The sequence below is a fragment of the Balaenoptera ricei genome, chromosome 1 (genome assembly GCF_028023285.1).
Source record: "Balaenoptera ricei isolate mBalRic1 chromosome 1, mBalRic1.hap2, whole genome shotgun sequence".
Lineage (NCBI taxonomy): Eukaryota > Metazoa > Chordata > Mammalia > Artiodactyla > Balaenopteridae > Balaenoptera > Balaenoptera ricei.
In genome coordinates this window covers 178,383,907-178,401,231 of record NC_082639.1, presented here as the reverse complement: position 1 = coordinate 178,401,231, position 17,325 = coordinate 178,383,907, and the positions used below count along the sequence as shown (strand labels likewise).

At 37.9% G+C, this 17,325-nt stretch overlaps 1 protein-coding gene across 1 annotated transcript in view; it reads right to left on the bottom strand.

Moving 5' to 3' along the window:
• USH2A (usherin) overlaps nucleotides 1-14,803 on the bottom strand; it is a 775,536-nt gene extending 760,733 nt beyond the window's left edge. Inside the window, exons 1-2 of the mRNA XM_059905730.1 lie at nucleotides 14,319-14,803; nucleotides 10,262-10,427 (exon numbers count right to left, since the gene is read on the bottom strand). Coding sequence (XP_059761713.1) covers nucleotides 10,262-10,427; nucleotides 14,319-14,803 — 651 coding nt within the window. The remainder of the gene's footprint in view (nucleotides 1-10,261; nucleotides 10,428-14,318) is intronic.
• Between the last annotated feature and the right edge of the window lie 2,522 nt (nucleotides 14,804-17,325).

Sequence of the window (17,325 nt, the reverse complement as noted above, 5' to 3'; positions counted from 1 at the left end):
TGTCTGTGTAGAAAATCCCAACAAATTACAAAAGAACTTTCAGAACTGATAAGTTAGTTCAGCAAGGTTTTTAAATATAGGATTAAGCCCCCCCAAATCAGTAACATTTTCTGTATTATAACAAAAAATATGTGGGAACTAAAATTTAAAACTTATAACCAATTTCAATCACTCCAAAGAAAATTAAACACTTATGAATAAACTTAGCAAAACATGCACAGGATCTGTATGCTGAAAATTACAAAATACCAATAAAAGAAATCAAAGATCTAAATTGTTCATGTATTGGAAGGTTCAGCATAGTAAAAGATACCAATTCTCCCCAAGTTGATCTATAGATGTGATGAAATTCCTAACAAAATCCCAACAAGACATTTGTAGACACAGGTAAATTTATTCTAAAACTTATATGGAAAGGCACAGGCCCTGAAATATATTTTAAAAATGAAATCTGTGGTGAAGTAAGGAACAAGTTGGGTGTGTTTATAAAAGGGAAATTTGGGGTAGCCTTATGGTAATAGAACTGTTCTTTATCTTGACGATGATGGAGCCACAAATCTACATATGTGATAAAATTGTATAGAACTACACACACAAACAAGTCAAGAAAAATGGAAAATCTAAATAAAGGGGGTGGATTGTATCAATGTCAGTATCCTGGTTGTGATATTATACTATAGTTTTGCAAGATGTTACCCTTGGGTAAGGGATACTTGGGATCTCTCAGTATTATTTCTCACAAATGTTTGCGAGTCGACAATTATCTCAAAAAAAGTTAATTAAAAATAAGCAAAGAAGCACTATCTACACTGGACCTCTCCAAGTTTAGTGTTCCCCAGTTTTCAAAATTTCTTGGGTCTCACTTCTCTTTAATATTTATAAAAGCCTCGTCCCACAAACTTTGAGATGTTCTGCCTGAGATTGCTACAGGTATTTTAAGGGATTAAATAATAATGGTCACCATTTGTCCCAATGTGTATTCCCACAGAATTCATCTTATTTCCAGTTTACTGCTACCTCTCATTCAACCCAAACATTGAACCCAACTCTTTTCTATAAATTCCCTAAGGTACCAAACCCCTCAAAATAGCTACCTGTAATCGATTTTGGCCAAATAACTACAACAACACAAGGGATTTGCATCCCAGAAAACAACAAACTTAAAATTACATACTGTACATCCATAATCTAAACTTTCTTGGTCAACCCCACGACAGTGAAACTGGCATGAGCTGAGTCTCCTCTTCCAGCCCCTCATCTCTGGCTCTCCTCCCCTCCCCGACCCCCAACTGGAATGCCTTTTGTCCTTTCCCTGCCCTTTCCTTTTTCCTTTCTTTCTTTTCTCCCTAGATTGAGAACCATGAACACAAATCATAAACAAAAGAATCCAACTAGTTTTCTACTTCTAGAATATACAATGTTTTTCAGGGATTATCTCATGTAATCTTTAGAAAGCAGAATGAAACTGCTTTTCCTGATATGAATACTTACAAAAAATATATATTGACATACATACACACATAATTATATATATTATATATATAAATATCACTTTTTCTCTGCTGTAATTAAATAATCGGAAGATTAGCAAATCTATTAAAGCCTTTCCATTCTTGGAAAAGTTTTTATAATTTGTTTTATTTTAACTGTTCTTTCTTTGGCTTAGAGATATCTAAACTGGTATCTTGAACATATGCTCTTATTATGCATCCAGAACAATACAGCTGCTTGGAATATTTTTGAACATTGCATTTGAGAGAGAGAAATACCAAGGGAAAATATATGGGAAAATAAAACTATTCAAGGCCATGTTTAAATAAAGTCATATTCTCTCTTCCATTACCAAGCAATACATACCATAGGCCAAATTCTGCCCTAGGTTATATGCGCGCTCTTCTTTTTGACTTCAGTGGGAATTGTTCATGTATAACTGAAGGCTTCAGTTAGCCCCGTGGGCACAAAAATGCCTACCCTCAAAAGAAGCAAAAATTATCTGTCTTATTATATTTGGCTTTTAGATGAAAGTGATATAATATAAATGACAATTCCATTAGATAATATAGGTTTTAAAAAGCATTACCATCAAATTTTAACCATTACAAATTTGAGAGAATTACCATAGTGGCATTTGGAGGACCAGAGATTGTTGAAACAAGAAGACATTGGAAAATACTTTTCTTTTTATCACAATTTTCAATTTTAGTAGTATATTTTCCTTTTGTATATATTGTACATTTTCTAGCTATTGGCTGAGAATCAACCATTTTCTACCAGAAAAAAATTGCTAAATTCTTCAACTATCGGTTTCTAAGTTTAAATGTTAATTTATCCATAGCTTGCTTTAGATTTTGATTAGAGGTTTTTCCAGAGGAAAGGTCTTCCTGAACTTAAATTTTTGCTATGAAATATTAGACTGATAACATTCAGACTTGTAAAGGGTAAATACTACAATGACAGGTGTGTTCATCTCTTTGCATACATCAGCTAGACAAAACTTTTCTTTTGGTATATATATATATATATATATATATATATATATATATATATATATAGTGTATATACTAGTGGAGAATAATAGTTACGAAATAGATTGGATTAGGAGCAGGTGAAAAAACCTGGGTTGTCTGTCAGAGTGAGAAACAAAAACAAAAGACTTCATAGCTCTATGTAGAACTCTGAGCCACTTTTTCCAGCCTTTTTCATTTAACACATGATATATTTCTTTCTAAGAAACTCAGACCCCTTGAGGCTTACTAACATCTTTTGCTATTTTCATCTTCCTGGCATTGCTCACCTATTCCTGGTATGTAGAATTTCTTCCTTCCTCCTCTTCTCCACCTATTAAAAGCCTATTTTTCCTTCAATAGTTAACTCAGATACTACCTTCTTTATGCATCTTTCCTGACATACCTGAAATGGAATGAGTCATTTCCTGCCTTAAACTCTGATTATTTTATTTTGTTATACACTTTGTAATCCATCAAGGAAGGAAGGAGAACAAGACATAATACTTGGGCCCCACCCCAGACCAATGAAGACACAATGGAGTGTGGCCATCTGAATATTTCTGAAAGTTTCTCAATGATGCTAATGATCTCTAGAGTTGAGAATTTTCGCTCTGAGCTGCAGTCTAGCTTGTAAGTACTAAATATCAAAAGCCTGATTCTCTTCCAGTGTTTCTCCTTGGGCAAATGAAACCATTAGTCATACAATCATCCAAGCCAGAAATCTGGGATTTATCATCTCCCTTTACCTTAACCTCTACTTTCCTTCCAGCAACAAGCCCTTTGATTTTAATTCCTAAAGAGCTTTCAAAGCTGACCACTTCTCTGTGTATCTGCTATTGCCATCATGGTTCAAGGTATCTCACTTGGGCTCTAAGAGTCACCTAACAACACTTTTTTCCTGTCCTCATGCAAACTGTTCTCCTTCAGTGCAACCAACATGGTCCTTCTGAAAAGATAATCTGCTCAGGCCATACATTTTCCTTCCTTCCCCCCACTTCTTCCCTCATCCCCTGTTCCCTGCATAAAGCATTTCAGTAGAGTTCTCTTGAAAACACTTTAACACGGCCAACAATGATCTTTAAAACATAGCATCTTCCAATGGCTCTGGCTACATTTCACATGCTGCTCCACTTTGGCTGCTGCCCTCCACCTCCACTGGCCTTTCAGTATCTCACATGCAACAAAGTCCCTTTTACAAAAGGGCATCTGCACTATTTGCTATGCACGGATGAAATGTTCTTCTCTACTCTGGTCACCTAGTTCAATCTTATATGTTCTTTTGAATATATATTGTTATCAGTTAAATTGAGTCCCCCCACAAAAGACAGATTGAAGTCCTAATCCCCCATGTCTGTGACTATGACCTTATTTGGAAACAGAGTCTTCGTGGATATTATCAAGTTAAGGTGAAGTCATACTGATTAGGTTGGATCCTAACCCAGTATAATTGGTGTCCTTACAGAAAGAGGAGACACTGACACACACATACAGGGGACGAGATGGCCATGTGATATCAGAGGCAGAGATGAGGCTGATGCATCTGAAAACTCAGGATTTCTGGCAAACACCAGAAGCTAGAAGAAGCAAGTGAGGCTACTCCTCTATAAGTTTTAGCAAGAGCATGGTCTTGCAGATACCTTAATGTCAGACTTCTGGCCTCCAGAACTGGGAGAGAATACATTTTTGTTTTTTTAAGCTACTCAGTTGGTGATTTTTTAGGGCAGGCCTAGCAACCTAATACACATATCTAATACAATTTCTTCAAAGTAAGCCTTCCTTGACTTCAGAGATTTGATCAAACTGTCCTTCAGATGATCCCATAGAACATAGCACAGTTATAATTTGGTTTTCCTTGGTGTGATTGTCTGTCTTTTCCTTCTAATAGACTGTAAGCTCCATCACAGCAGACTATAAAGTACTTTATCAGACATTATTTTCTTTACATGTCATTTATAGTAGAAGCTAAATAGGCTGGGTTTATCTTTGTTCCCAATTGTCACAGGTATCTATCATTTCAAGGAGCTACATAATTTTCCTAGGGTTGTACAAATTTTAAGTAAAGTATCAAGAATTAAACGTTGCCTTTCGGCTAAATATTATAGTTTAAAGTCTCATGCAAAAATGTACAGAGAATAATCTTTACTTTTTTACTTGGAGGGTTTTACCTTTCTCCATAATCAAGTGGGAAGAATTCCCCCTTATTTTTAAGGTATCCTTACAAAAGGCTTGGTTCTGTATGCCATGGATTAGGTGATCCGGATGGGTTAAGTGGATTATTCTTTCTTTAATCCACTGTAGTCTTTCCTGACTGTCATAAACCAAAAAGATATTGAGCAGAACTGTATATAAAATTATATTCTGTTATGTATTTAAGGCACCTGTATCACTGAGAGATATAATTGTAAACTATATTGATTTGAATTATTTGTACAAATCATGTAAATATGTGAAGCATTACAAATATGTACAAATGTATGAAAATTCATTTCTATTTACTTTACAAATATGTCTTGTTTCAGTTCTTGGTTTTTGTCAGGGGGAGTTCAGAGAACTTTGATAATTAACTACTTCCTCTGTCTTCACAGTGACCTAGGTTCACAGCAACTTATTATTTTTTTAGGTATAGGTCAGAGAAAATTGAGACTGTAAACTCCGGCAGATAATTTAACCTAAGGCTCCTTGTTGAATCCAGTACACCTAGTCAGCGCTCAATAACCACAGCTGTTACTATTATCATCATTTTCAGCTGATTATTCTGAAAAGCTTTGTTAAATTCTATTGATCTTTACTTCATTTTGAATAACAAACTTTCCCCTAACTTGGGTGATATTCAGTTGGCTAGCTACAAACAGAAGGCTTTCATATACATGTACAGTTTAAAGCAATGAAGTTTATTAAAGGAACGATATGGATTGAGATTCTCTTGTGCTGGGAGCCGAGGTGGTGCTCCCATGAGAATCCCAGTATCACAGAGCTTGCTGAAATGAATGAGGAAGCTTCCATAAGGCTGCGAGGACGTTTTATGTTCCCTCAATCAATAGAGACATGGCAATACCTTTATAAAGTGTGCACATGGGCATACACTCCAGAGATTAATTGAGAGAGTTGGTTTATCTATTCTAACAAATGTTGGTTAAATTGCATTTTCTTTTTCTCCAGAACCATCAATAGTTTCCCTTTTTCAGATTGAATACATAAATCGAAGAATATTTTTCATGAACAAACTATGATTATGAAACTCCTATTCTTCGTCTGTTGATCCCTAAAACTTTATTTACCCATGCATTTTTTTTCCTTCACTGTATCAGATTAGAACTGCTCTTTTTCACTTTATTGTAGCTAGGACCATCTGTGGCTCTTGACTCGTCAGTGTATCAAGGAGCCCTCAAAATAGCAGAGATGATGCAAAAAGCCCCACTGCTAAACTATTTCTTGCGTCCATACTGGCAGTATTTCATCAGCTTCTAATTATAGTATATAATTGTTTGACTGCATTTTAGCATAATTACTAATGGGTTACTATACTAATGATTCTTTAATGCTATTTGTCCTATAAAATGTGTAGACCTACTTAAGGGAAAACAGTTTTCAGAGTTTCATAAAACTCTGAGGTTTTACTTTTAAATGATGTGCAACTAAATGTCAATATACTTCCAAGTTGTACTACCCACAAGCCCTAACAAACTGCTGAAGTAAAATCCTTTTACATATTTCAAAACTTTTTTTAAAAAAAAGAAAACCCGAAGAGGTCTCTTAAAATAACTATAACGTGCTGATTCAATATGAAAACTAAGCTCTAAAAAAAATCTTCTAATGTTATCAGTGTTCCCCATTCGAGAGTAAAAAGTCTGAATTGATTTTTTTCCAGTTTTAGTACAAAAAATATGATATAACGAATTTCAGCTTGATATAATTTGAAATAGCCAATATATTAAACTCCAAAGTGAAATTTAAATTGGCAATCATGTCAGATTCAAGTCCCTGAATGAATATTAATTTAAAAACTAATCATTTTCCAACAGGTTGAAGCTTCAAAATGCTAGTTCTTGAATAAAAGCTGTTAGATCCATTACTGTAACATCAGGCATTTTTTGTTTAGGAAACTAGACCTCCAACATTTGGTATGTCTGGCTCTTCCTAGCATCTTTTTTTTTGCCCAGGGATTTAATTATTTAAAACTCATTTCTTTTTCTGGATTTGGTAAATTAGAATTCTGATTTTACTGATGGAAAGCTGATACTGAGTGAACTGTCTGAGGTAAGGTGTAAGGTCAGATTGGTTAATTAATTTTATGTCACTGTGTCTTTCTAAGTTAAATTCTGAGCCAACTCCATGAGTAAAGATGTTTTGTTTTTATATACACACACGCACATACCATGTAAATTCGTTGATTGTGGCCATATTGGAGGATGAGTAAAAATATATGCATACACATTAACTACAGACTTGCAATTTTAAACTTGACTAAGCCAGATTATCAAGTATGTGTTCTAGCCTATGCCCAGCATTATGAAGTCCCTAATCCCAAAATCAAACAGAATTTGGATGCACTATATTATAAGGCAACAGAGAATAAGTTACATTTCGTATTAAAGTATGTTCTTTGCAGTTAAATAGTGAAAGAGTTACAAGCTGCATTTGTCCATATCTTGGCTATGAAATCTACCAAAAAATGTTTCTGTGTAAATACCAGATCGCAGGGGGAAGCAGAAAAAAGCACAAACCCGATCGTCAGTTGAGGAGGAAGCTCTGTCACTTACCATCTCTGTCTAGACAACCCTACACAACTTAACAGCTTTCCATACTTTAAAAGTCACTTACTTTTTAACGTAGAATTCCAGGAAGTCTTGTTTTGTTCATCTAGTCCTATCCTCTTACTACATAAGAAAACTGAGTCAAGTGTATTTGTTAAGACTACTGAGTAGCATTACCTGAGTCAGATTTCTCTACTCCTCATCCCTTATTCTTCCCACTGCTTTTTGTATTAACTTCCAAGGAATGAGCACATTCTTTATTAAACATCTATAATATGGGTTATTATAAATATGGTAATATCTTAAATGTATTCAGACTTGTTTCCAGTTTAAAGGAACCCTATGCAGAACTCCAATTTAAAGAATTGCTCTTTAATTTTTATTTGAATGAATCCAGGTCTCCATAATGCTGGGTACCCCCAAATTTATCAATAAATGCCAGATGAATAAATAACCGATCTGCATGGCTTTTCTAATGATTTATGACTGTTTCATTCGGTAGTTTTAACGTAAAATGTAGAATGGGGGGGGAAACTTATGTAAAAGTAAGTAAATAAAAGAAGAACACAAATTGGATAGGACAAGTTTTCTCTTGATAGTCAGTTATGAAATAAAGCAGTCTCATTGAATCATAAGTACTTTAACCTTTTCTTGAAAGAAGGGGAAGGTTTAAAGATTTATAAAGAAATTTTGCCTAAACTAGGAAGTGACTCATATTTGACATGTATTGAAATGATAATGCTGATTCCAATAGGCACTCTAAGAGCATTTGACTCCCAGGGGAGTAATTCAGTCATGGTTACCTCTTCACATTTGGAATTTTAAACTTTCTTTGTAAAGCTTTTAATGTACTACTGCCTGCCAAAACATGACACATTTTCATGGATAAGGCAAAATAAAGGCAAGTAAAAAGCATTTTCTTCATCATCGTTGATATAAAAATATGCGACAAATATAGCTATTCAACATCGTTTGAAGATTCCATTTCTTCAGTCTTCTGTGGTTTTTTTTTTTTTTTTTTTTTTTTTTTTTTTTTTTGGCCACACAGCGGCACAAGGGATCTTAGTTCCCCAACAAGGGATCAAACCTGCGTCCCCTGCAGTGGAAGCACAGAGTCTTAACCACTGGACCGCCGGGGAAGCCCCTCTGCAGTGGTTTCTATTTCCATTTTTTATATGGAAACGTTATAACCCAATTCTGTTGGTCTGGTCAGTGGGTGGAATGGACAAGATATAGAACAAATTAGTCCCCTATCTGCTAACTACTGAACAAATGAGAGGCAAGCATGACACACTGAATCCATCATATGCTATAGATGTCAGACGTGACCTTTTTGTAGGTCCTTTCAACCCTGGTGGCATGGAAACCTCTGTGTCCTGACAACCAAATTTTCTCAACTCATATCCTAATGAAAAGCAGAGTAGTTAAGTCTAACATGATGACTGAATACCACTGTGTCAATACCATCCTATGGACATCAATCATTGCTAATTCTCTGCATTTCTATTTTAAATGTTCTTCCTCAGGCTTTTAATGCATTGCAGTGCACATTCATGGCAGAATATCATACTTACTACCAGGCCAAACAAAGGTATGTTTCAAGTGTATTTACATCCTCAATAAGAGTAGCTACGCTGAAAGAGACTTTAAAATCCAAATAACAATTTTCAAGACCTTCTAAGTGAGATAGGCTGGAACCTGGGACCCTTTGCTGCAGTGCTTACACCTGGACAAATGTTTCCTGGAGCAATAAAATATAAAGAAAGAAACGATACGGGACTAAAAATAACTGCATACATGTCCAGCTGGGGCAAATTATGGACAAGATACAAAAAGACCAAAAAAAAACCAACTGCCACTTCTGAAGAGCCAGAGCAATAGCAGGGTACTGCACATGCCCCCCTGCACACAGCACCACCTAAGGGGTGGGCAGAACACCTAAGCCACCCCTCTGGCCCGATCCCTGGACACACCCCTACCCTCACCCCATATGAGGAATCAGCTCGACCCCCCTTCAGGGAGCAAGCAAGAGAATCTGTTGCTTGTTCTTGCTCCCTGCGGCTGCAGCAGGGGCCCCAGTAAAGCCTTGCCTGAATTTCTTGTCTGGCCTCTTATCAATTTCTATTGATTAAGGAGGCCAAGAACCCTGGTAAGTAACATAAGGAAGTCTACCTGCTTCAGGGTGAGGGGGAAAATGTGAGAAATCAAAGATTATTTTCATAAAGTGCATGAGGGTACAAATGTCCTCTAGTGCAAATGGGCTTTGCATGGACCACATTTGAGCACACCTATGAGAGCATATACTGAGAACTACAGTACAGGGTACCTCTGGTATAAAAGGCAAGGGTGACTTAAGCTGCATTGGACCATTCCAGAGCCCTAAAGAAACCAAAGAATAAACTGTTTACATTCCTGACAACTATAAAATACCAACCATCTCACAGTTATCTCAGTCTTTAGCAGCTTCTAAGGCGAATACAAACTGTGGTTGACAACTAAAGTAATAATATAACACCTGTAGAGTGTCTGATGTGTAAAGTTCATTAGTTCTAAGGTCAGCATTTTAACACAACAGCCAAATTGTATTCATATCATCAGATGCTATCCACCAAAAACCGCTGTAAAAACCAGGCAGGGGTCTTAATACTGCCAAGACTAGTAAAATTAGAACTAGACCGCAAAAGAGCCCTTCCACGTTTTTGAACAAAATAAAACACACTAAGCGAATAAAACAAACATTTCCTGAGGATATTACCCCAAATGGGATTGTCCTAGCCTTCTGTGGGCATGTTCACAGTAACTTTGAGGGGGAAATTCTGGTATACTAAGAGATACATCATTAGGTCATTTAAATATTGTTTTTCTTTAGTTGTCATTTACACATAGTTGAAATCTGAAAGGTAGTGCTTCAAATCTGATGGGAAGATGCCATTTAAAGGAAAGAAAGGAAGATGGATCCCTGTGTTTAACCAAACGTTAAATATTTTTTATTTTACTCACCTGCACACTAAGATGAATCCATTTCTTCACAAGAATTCTCCCCAGTGTCATTACTTTTATTGGAGGCTGCAAACCATTTACTGTGCGGTAATAAAACATGGTCTCTTTCTCAGATATTGTAAGTTTGAACACAATCTGCCCATCCGCTGTCTTTTCTATAACACACCTTGGGAAGCAACCAGAAAAGAGAAAAGGTCAGCCTCCAACCAAAAGAGAGGCTAAGGCATCATCCAGTGATGGTGGTGTAATTGACCCCAAACTCCACTCAAAGGGTCACAGTGAATAAGCACCTGAATGTTATCATATTCAGGGCAAGCTTTCTTTCAATTAAGAAGCCCTTTTATTTCAATAAAAAATAGAATTCTTATTGACAATATATTCCCCCAGAACCTCCACTCCCTTTATTGGAGATTCATGATGGGAGCTAAAGTGGTCGAATCATCCTGAAAACAACATGTAGCCTATTGGCTCATTAGTTCCTCTGCTATTTCTTTTATAGGAAGCAGCACAATACACCATATCCGGCTTGGGTATTGAGTCACCAGCGCAAATCTTTTTTCTTTTCTTTTTTTTTAATGTAAAGAGAGGTTAGTGTCCATAGAAGGCTCTAAACTGCTAACCCTGAAGTCAGAATCACTCTATTTAATTCCCATGATGAAATGGAGAATGCACAACTATAGCCTTTACTTCACTCATCATCAACTGGCCAGAAGCCAAAGCCAGTGTCTGTAGCTCGCCATGACCACAAAGATCAACTGAGGCATTGAGATCATGGTAATGATCCTGGATGAAAGTTCATCCAATCTTCTAAGGATACAGTGAAATATTTTGATAAAATAGAAGAATTTTCAGAAAAATTTTAGGTCTGTGTAGGGCCAGTTATCAAATTATTTTTTTTTTAAATCACTTCTACCCTGATCACAATGGCACTCTTTTCCCATCCCTTTAAATAGACATTTTTATTTTTTATGTTTTCTAATTTCTCCATTGATTTATGTTTAATATATTTTATTTTATACTAATTATATCACTGCATGTGCCTAGCCACTCTGTACCCACTGAGCAGAAACAGATATGAACTTAAGCCCCTTTCCTATTACATTTCAACCTAGCAACTCAACTTTTTAGCAGATGAGAGAAGAGCCCCCTGAGTAGATTACTCCCCAAAATCTGCTATTTAAAGAAAAATTTCATGGACAGTAGCCATCAACATCTCCCCCCAAATAACTAGCTATTAAAGATGCTCATCAGCCTGCATCTCACAGACAAGAACTCAAGAAGGCGGTACATGGGGCTTCCCTGGTGGCGCAGTGGTTGAGAATCTGCCTGCCAATGCAGGGGACATGGGTTCGAGCCCTGGTCTGGGAAGATCCCACATGCCGCGGAGCAACTGGGCCCTTGAGCCACAACTGCTGAGCCTGAGCGTCTGGAGCCTCTGCTCTGCAACAAGGGAGGCCGCGATAGTGAGAGGCCCGCGCACCGCGATGAAGAGTGGCCCCCACTTGCCGCAACTGGAGAAAGCCCTCGCACAGAAACGAAGACCCAACACAGCCAAAAATAAAAATAATAAAAAAAAAAAAGGCGGTACATCCCAGGGAGGAGAATTTTATCAAGTCCTAGAGGAGTCTGGGTTCCTTTCTTCACCTGGTTGCCTCCTACTCAGCATCTCCAGGATAATGCTGATCCTAGAATCCTCCCTGCTCAAGGTTCGTAAGGGGTCTTCCCCTGAGCTCACTTATCGTGCTGCCTTGGTAACAACACCCATCCATCCGTCTTCCCATTCGATCATGAGTTTTCTGACAATAGCACCCTAGCCTGCTTTATAGTAGAGCCTCAAAAAAATGAGTCAGTGATCTGAGTAGGAAGAATTGAAGAGGCAAAGGTAAGATTGGGCAAACCAAGAATTACTGCTAAAGATGTTTTCAAAACTTTCCTTAAAGGGCACATGTTTTCACAAATCATTCCTTCTCATTTGCATTTATTCTTTCTGAGAATTGAGAGGTAATAATATGACGGGAGAACACTTAACAGTCACTACTTCACTGTCACTTTTTTACTCTATTTGTACATATATTTGGTGATAAAGTTATGAGACCAAATATATATTTTATGTTAGGCAAATAGGTTTAGTTGACATACAGATTTCATATAAAGCGGAAATACGATTTTATGGAAATTCTACTGTGATTGTTTTTAACCCTATGGAAATTCTATTGTGATTTTTTTTTTTAACCCTTTGGTAGGTGAATATTTCTAAGTCACTGGAATGAGTTTCTCTTTGTTCCCTGTCTCTAGGTCTTAAACAATCTAAGAAGAGTTTGCCTCTGTTCATTTCTCTTGAGTTAAATCTACAAGTTAGAATTTGACCATTACTCAAGGATGTATTTGCCACATGCAGGCTTATTTCCCCAAGCTTACTGAAAATGCATTTCTTAATATGTTATTGATTATCTTCCTTGCTATTTTGTTTGCTTGTAAACATACTAGCTTGGGTAGATAATGAATGTGAGAGGAAGGCAGGTAGCAAAATATTTAGGAACTGGATTTATTTTGCTCCTGAATAAACAATAATTGGATAATCCATGTTTTGTTTGTTTTACTTATCTAGTACAAACACCCTGAAATTCCCCCAATTCCCATAGGTATTTCAGTTTTGAGAATGGAAACGACCTTGATGCATGGAACTCTCAAAACCATATACCATGTGCTACTGCCTCTATAAATACTCCTCTGTCTTATTTATACAAAATGATACCAGTGGAAGATGAATTTGGTAGAGACATATCCCTTGTAAAAAGCTTGGAAAAAATATTTCATCCTAGCCATATTTGTCAAGAGACAATTTTTTAAAACTCTTTGCACGTTAGTTACATAAACTAAGTGGGTTGGATTTACTGACATTTCAAACAGTAAGAAAACAGGGTTTTCTTTTAGGGCACATACAGAAATAGGGGTAATGGTTTGTGATGATTTTCACTCCAAATAAAACAAAATGAAAATATGCCAACTTTCACTTGGCACATTAAAACTAAACACCAAAGATATTTAAGTCATATTTACTTATGAAATTATAAGACTTTTCTGGTTTGTTTCATGAGTTTTTAGATATTTGGCCAACATCCTCATACAAAGAAAACTTCACAAGGAGAAGAGGCAAAAGCCCTACAGGAAGACAAAAGATAAGCAAAATATGCCTCAAAACTGTCCTATTCATTCCAGTTTCCAGATTGTTTCTAAACACTTAGGGGAAACATTAGATATCAGCTTCAGAAACTATTACAGAATGAAAATCAGGTGATTATAGAAAATAACCAAAAATGTTAAGGAAGCCCCCCTCCGAACTCACTGAAGGCATTTCTACTGGGATCAATGGCATGAATGCTTTTGAGAATCTTTTATGATTCTCTATATATTTCCTAACAGATGAAAACACCAGGAAGCGAAGGGCCAAAAGCGACCTCTTTTAAGAGATGGGGTGTCATTCATTTATTCAACTCATTATTGAGCATCTTCCAAGATGAGTTAAACAAACATCTCTTCCTGGGAAAATAAGGATGCAGACACCACAGTCCTAAGCCCTCAGAGAACTACATGCCTAATGAAAATTGTACACTCTAGTAAGGGCAAGTTGTTTATACAAACCTGGACCAAAACTTTGAAAATATCCATTATTTGTATTACTAGTCCCCATGCCTTAAAACTCACACTGAGCCTGGCTGAGCCTCTGAAAACTAAGACCAAAAGTTTAGCTAAACTGCTGGAAAAAAAAAAAAAAAAAAGAGCCAGGTGTAAACATGTCTGCCTGCCATGAAATTATTTTAACACACTCTTCTTTGAGGGTTTACTTCATCCATGGAAAGGAGAGAAATACTTTGAATTTAGGAAAAAAATATTTGGAATATAACGTTGACCAGGAGAGCCTAATATAGGAGTAGGTCTTCAGTTGCATCAATTCTAAAGTGCCTTCATTTCTAGGCTGGAATTCAAGTTGCAATACCCTTGACTCTTACTGATTTTGCAGGACCCTAGGAAAGCTTACACTCCCTCTGCTACTTACATTACACCTTCTTGCTCGGGTTTCAACCACACAGCTAGAGTAAATGACGCCGCCAGCCTGGGAGCAGGAGGAGAGGCAAAGCAACGCTGGTGATTTCCAAAAATGAAACTTGCGGAACGGCTGTGGGCGTTGGGACTCAGATCACGCCGGTCCACGGTGATGCAGCCCCTGAGGCCTGCTGAGAAGAGGGCAGTGTAGGCGGGGGGTGACGATCGGTAAGGACAATCCTGAATGCAGAGCCGCTGGGGACAGACCCGAAGGCCTTCAGCTGCGGCAGAGCTCTGACAGAAGGTGCTTCGGGCTGGGAGTCCACACGTCGCTTGGGTTGGCACCACCGAAACCTTCTTGAAAGCTGCCACGTTCTCCAGCCTTGGGAAAAGGCCCTGCGAGTCAGCCCACGATATGGAAGCAAAATAGGTAAAGAGCCATGTTTTAGGGCTGGGAAACAAGAAGCCGAAGCCCAAAGAAAGAGCCAGGCAATTCATGTTTACACAAAAGCATTCTCCTTCCAATCAAGCGTTCCTAAATAAATAACAAGGCCGACGGCGCTGGCCAGCGACTCTTTAACGCGGGGTGCTTTAAATAACATGGAGATAAATCCATTTTCGGGAAACTGCAGATGCCTTTTCACACTGGGGTAACACCGGAGGCCTCCTTAGTGATGGCGAAGACATGAGTAGCAGCTGGTGTCTGGGAATCAAAAGCAGAGAGTCAAGGAAGATCTGTTACATCTTTAAAACTTTCGGTGCCTTCTAAGCATGGGGATTCTGAGTCCCCAAGAAACATTATTAAACTTCTTAAAAACATTTTGAAGTACACTCTCTAGAGGAAAACACTCATTCTTTTGGTAACTATCTTCATCGGGCAAATTAAGCACTCGAAAAGTCCACAGGACAACCAGTTTGATGTATACATATATGCACATACTTTTATTAATATATTTCCCCACACAGTAATTTCAGATTGCTACTCCACCCCAGGGAATTAGCACTATCCACTCTTCTTCACGAGGTAAAGAACTATATAGATTTCCTTTACACACGCACGGGATGTTGTTAACGCAGAGCTAACTTGCAGATGTCCCGAATAAAGCTGGCAAAGCACTTTGGGCCTTTCCCCCGCCTCATCGCAGCATGTGCGGCAACTTTAAGCTCACGGTAAAGCTGATTACAAACCCAACGCCATCTGTCCGTCCTACGCCTTAGTATTTAGCAAACGTTTGTGTGTTTCCTCATATGACTATTTGTAGGTTACATATGGACCCCTAATACTGTGTAAGTAATTGTATTGATAAATAAGCTGAGTTACCATTTCTTTATTGCCTTTCAACCAGGCCCCTCAGTGTGACAAATGGCTCTTCAGAGGACCGCTGTCCCTGGTTGCCTGGCAACGCTGCGGTAACCTCTGGAAAGTCTCAGCAAATAGGCCGCAGCAGCAGGACGGCCGCCCGGAAGACTTGGGTGCCCAAGTCAGGGATTCTGCACAGCGAACGCTTGGTTACCTGAAACTCAGAGTGCAGTCTGCTGGCTGGCCCGCCTGGAACTGAGCTCCTCAAGCCTCCAGCAGGTGCCTCAAGCAGTGGGAGGGACCAGCATGGGGCCAGGCATGCATAATTTTAAAGTAGCAGTGCACCTTATCCTCTAATCCTTTTTTGCCCCTCCCCTTTCCCTGGCTTTCATGCACCTCAATCCATTTAATCATGTCATCAAAATGATCTGCCACCATCAGACAGTAACACAAGGAGCAATTCCCAGTGCTCTTTCTCTTTTCTGGGCTACAAATACATTGATGCTCTAAAACCTTGGTCCATTGATGAAAGTTTCTGTTGCCCATTCGGTGGTTACTGCATTCTTCACCCCAGAATACCCTCTCCTAAATATACATGCTTCTCTAGATTATGAGAAGCACCTGATGTGATCTCTAAATGTTGCATTTGGAAGATGAGGGATTTTCATTAAACTACAGAAGCAAAAGGACTGCTGACTTTTTAGCTGCTTGACTGGATATGAATATGTGTGTATTTATGAATGCATGTTTGATGTCAATTCTATGTAGCTTTATTACATCCAAAACTCTCTTCAACCGTCTGGGACATCTCATCCTATATGAGAAACATTCTAAAGCAACTGATACTTCTATCCCTCCACTGTCTTATAAATGGAAAATTCATTTGGGACACAACTAGCCAATTGGGTTTTTTCTATAAGTTATCATATTTAGAGAAATGTTTAGAAGTGAGAGAAATGTCTGTATGGCATTTCTTGTTAGTAAGGCAGCCAGAGACAAATCCAGAATGTCTTCACTCAAATTTCCTTTCATTCCTCTTCCAAGAGAGACCTGGCCATAACTTTTAAATATCAACTTTACCAATCAGAACTAGGTGCTTCCAGAGGAAATCTTCATCTTTTGTCAAATTATCCTATTCTCTCTACTAGTTGATTATTATAATCTTGCAAGGGCAATTTTTATTTAAAAGCAAATTTTAATGTAAAACCAGCTAATATGTAAGGAAAATCTGGGGAAATATGTTTGGAAATAGGTACATAGGACACAGGGAAGTAGTCAAATGGATTACTCACACCTCTACAAAACAGGCAACAAATATCTGTCTTCAAATGTGTTGTTCAATGGCTGGGTCCTCTTTATGCCTTATGAATCCAAGGATTAACTTTAATTTTTAATTGTGGTGCTTCAGTATATCTTTTGGGTCACCATTCTGGGGATAGAAAATCATCTCCACATAACAACTCCTGCTTTGTAGTAGGAAGTCATGACTCAAAAGAGACCATCTAAGATTAGCAACTCTGCTCCGCAACCAGAAACGCTGCCTGTGATTTGCAAGGGCAGACAACGGATTGACATAGCCCTCAACTTCTGCAGTTCCGAACTATCAATCCTGAAGACACATCTGGTAAATGATTTGGGCACCAAGAGTTCTACCACCACTAGAAGTGCCTGAGAAATACATAAAGAAAAAAAAAGTAAGAGTGTACAGGAGGAAAGTTTA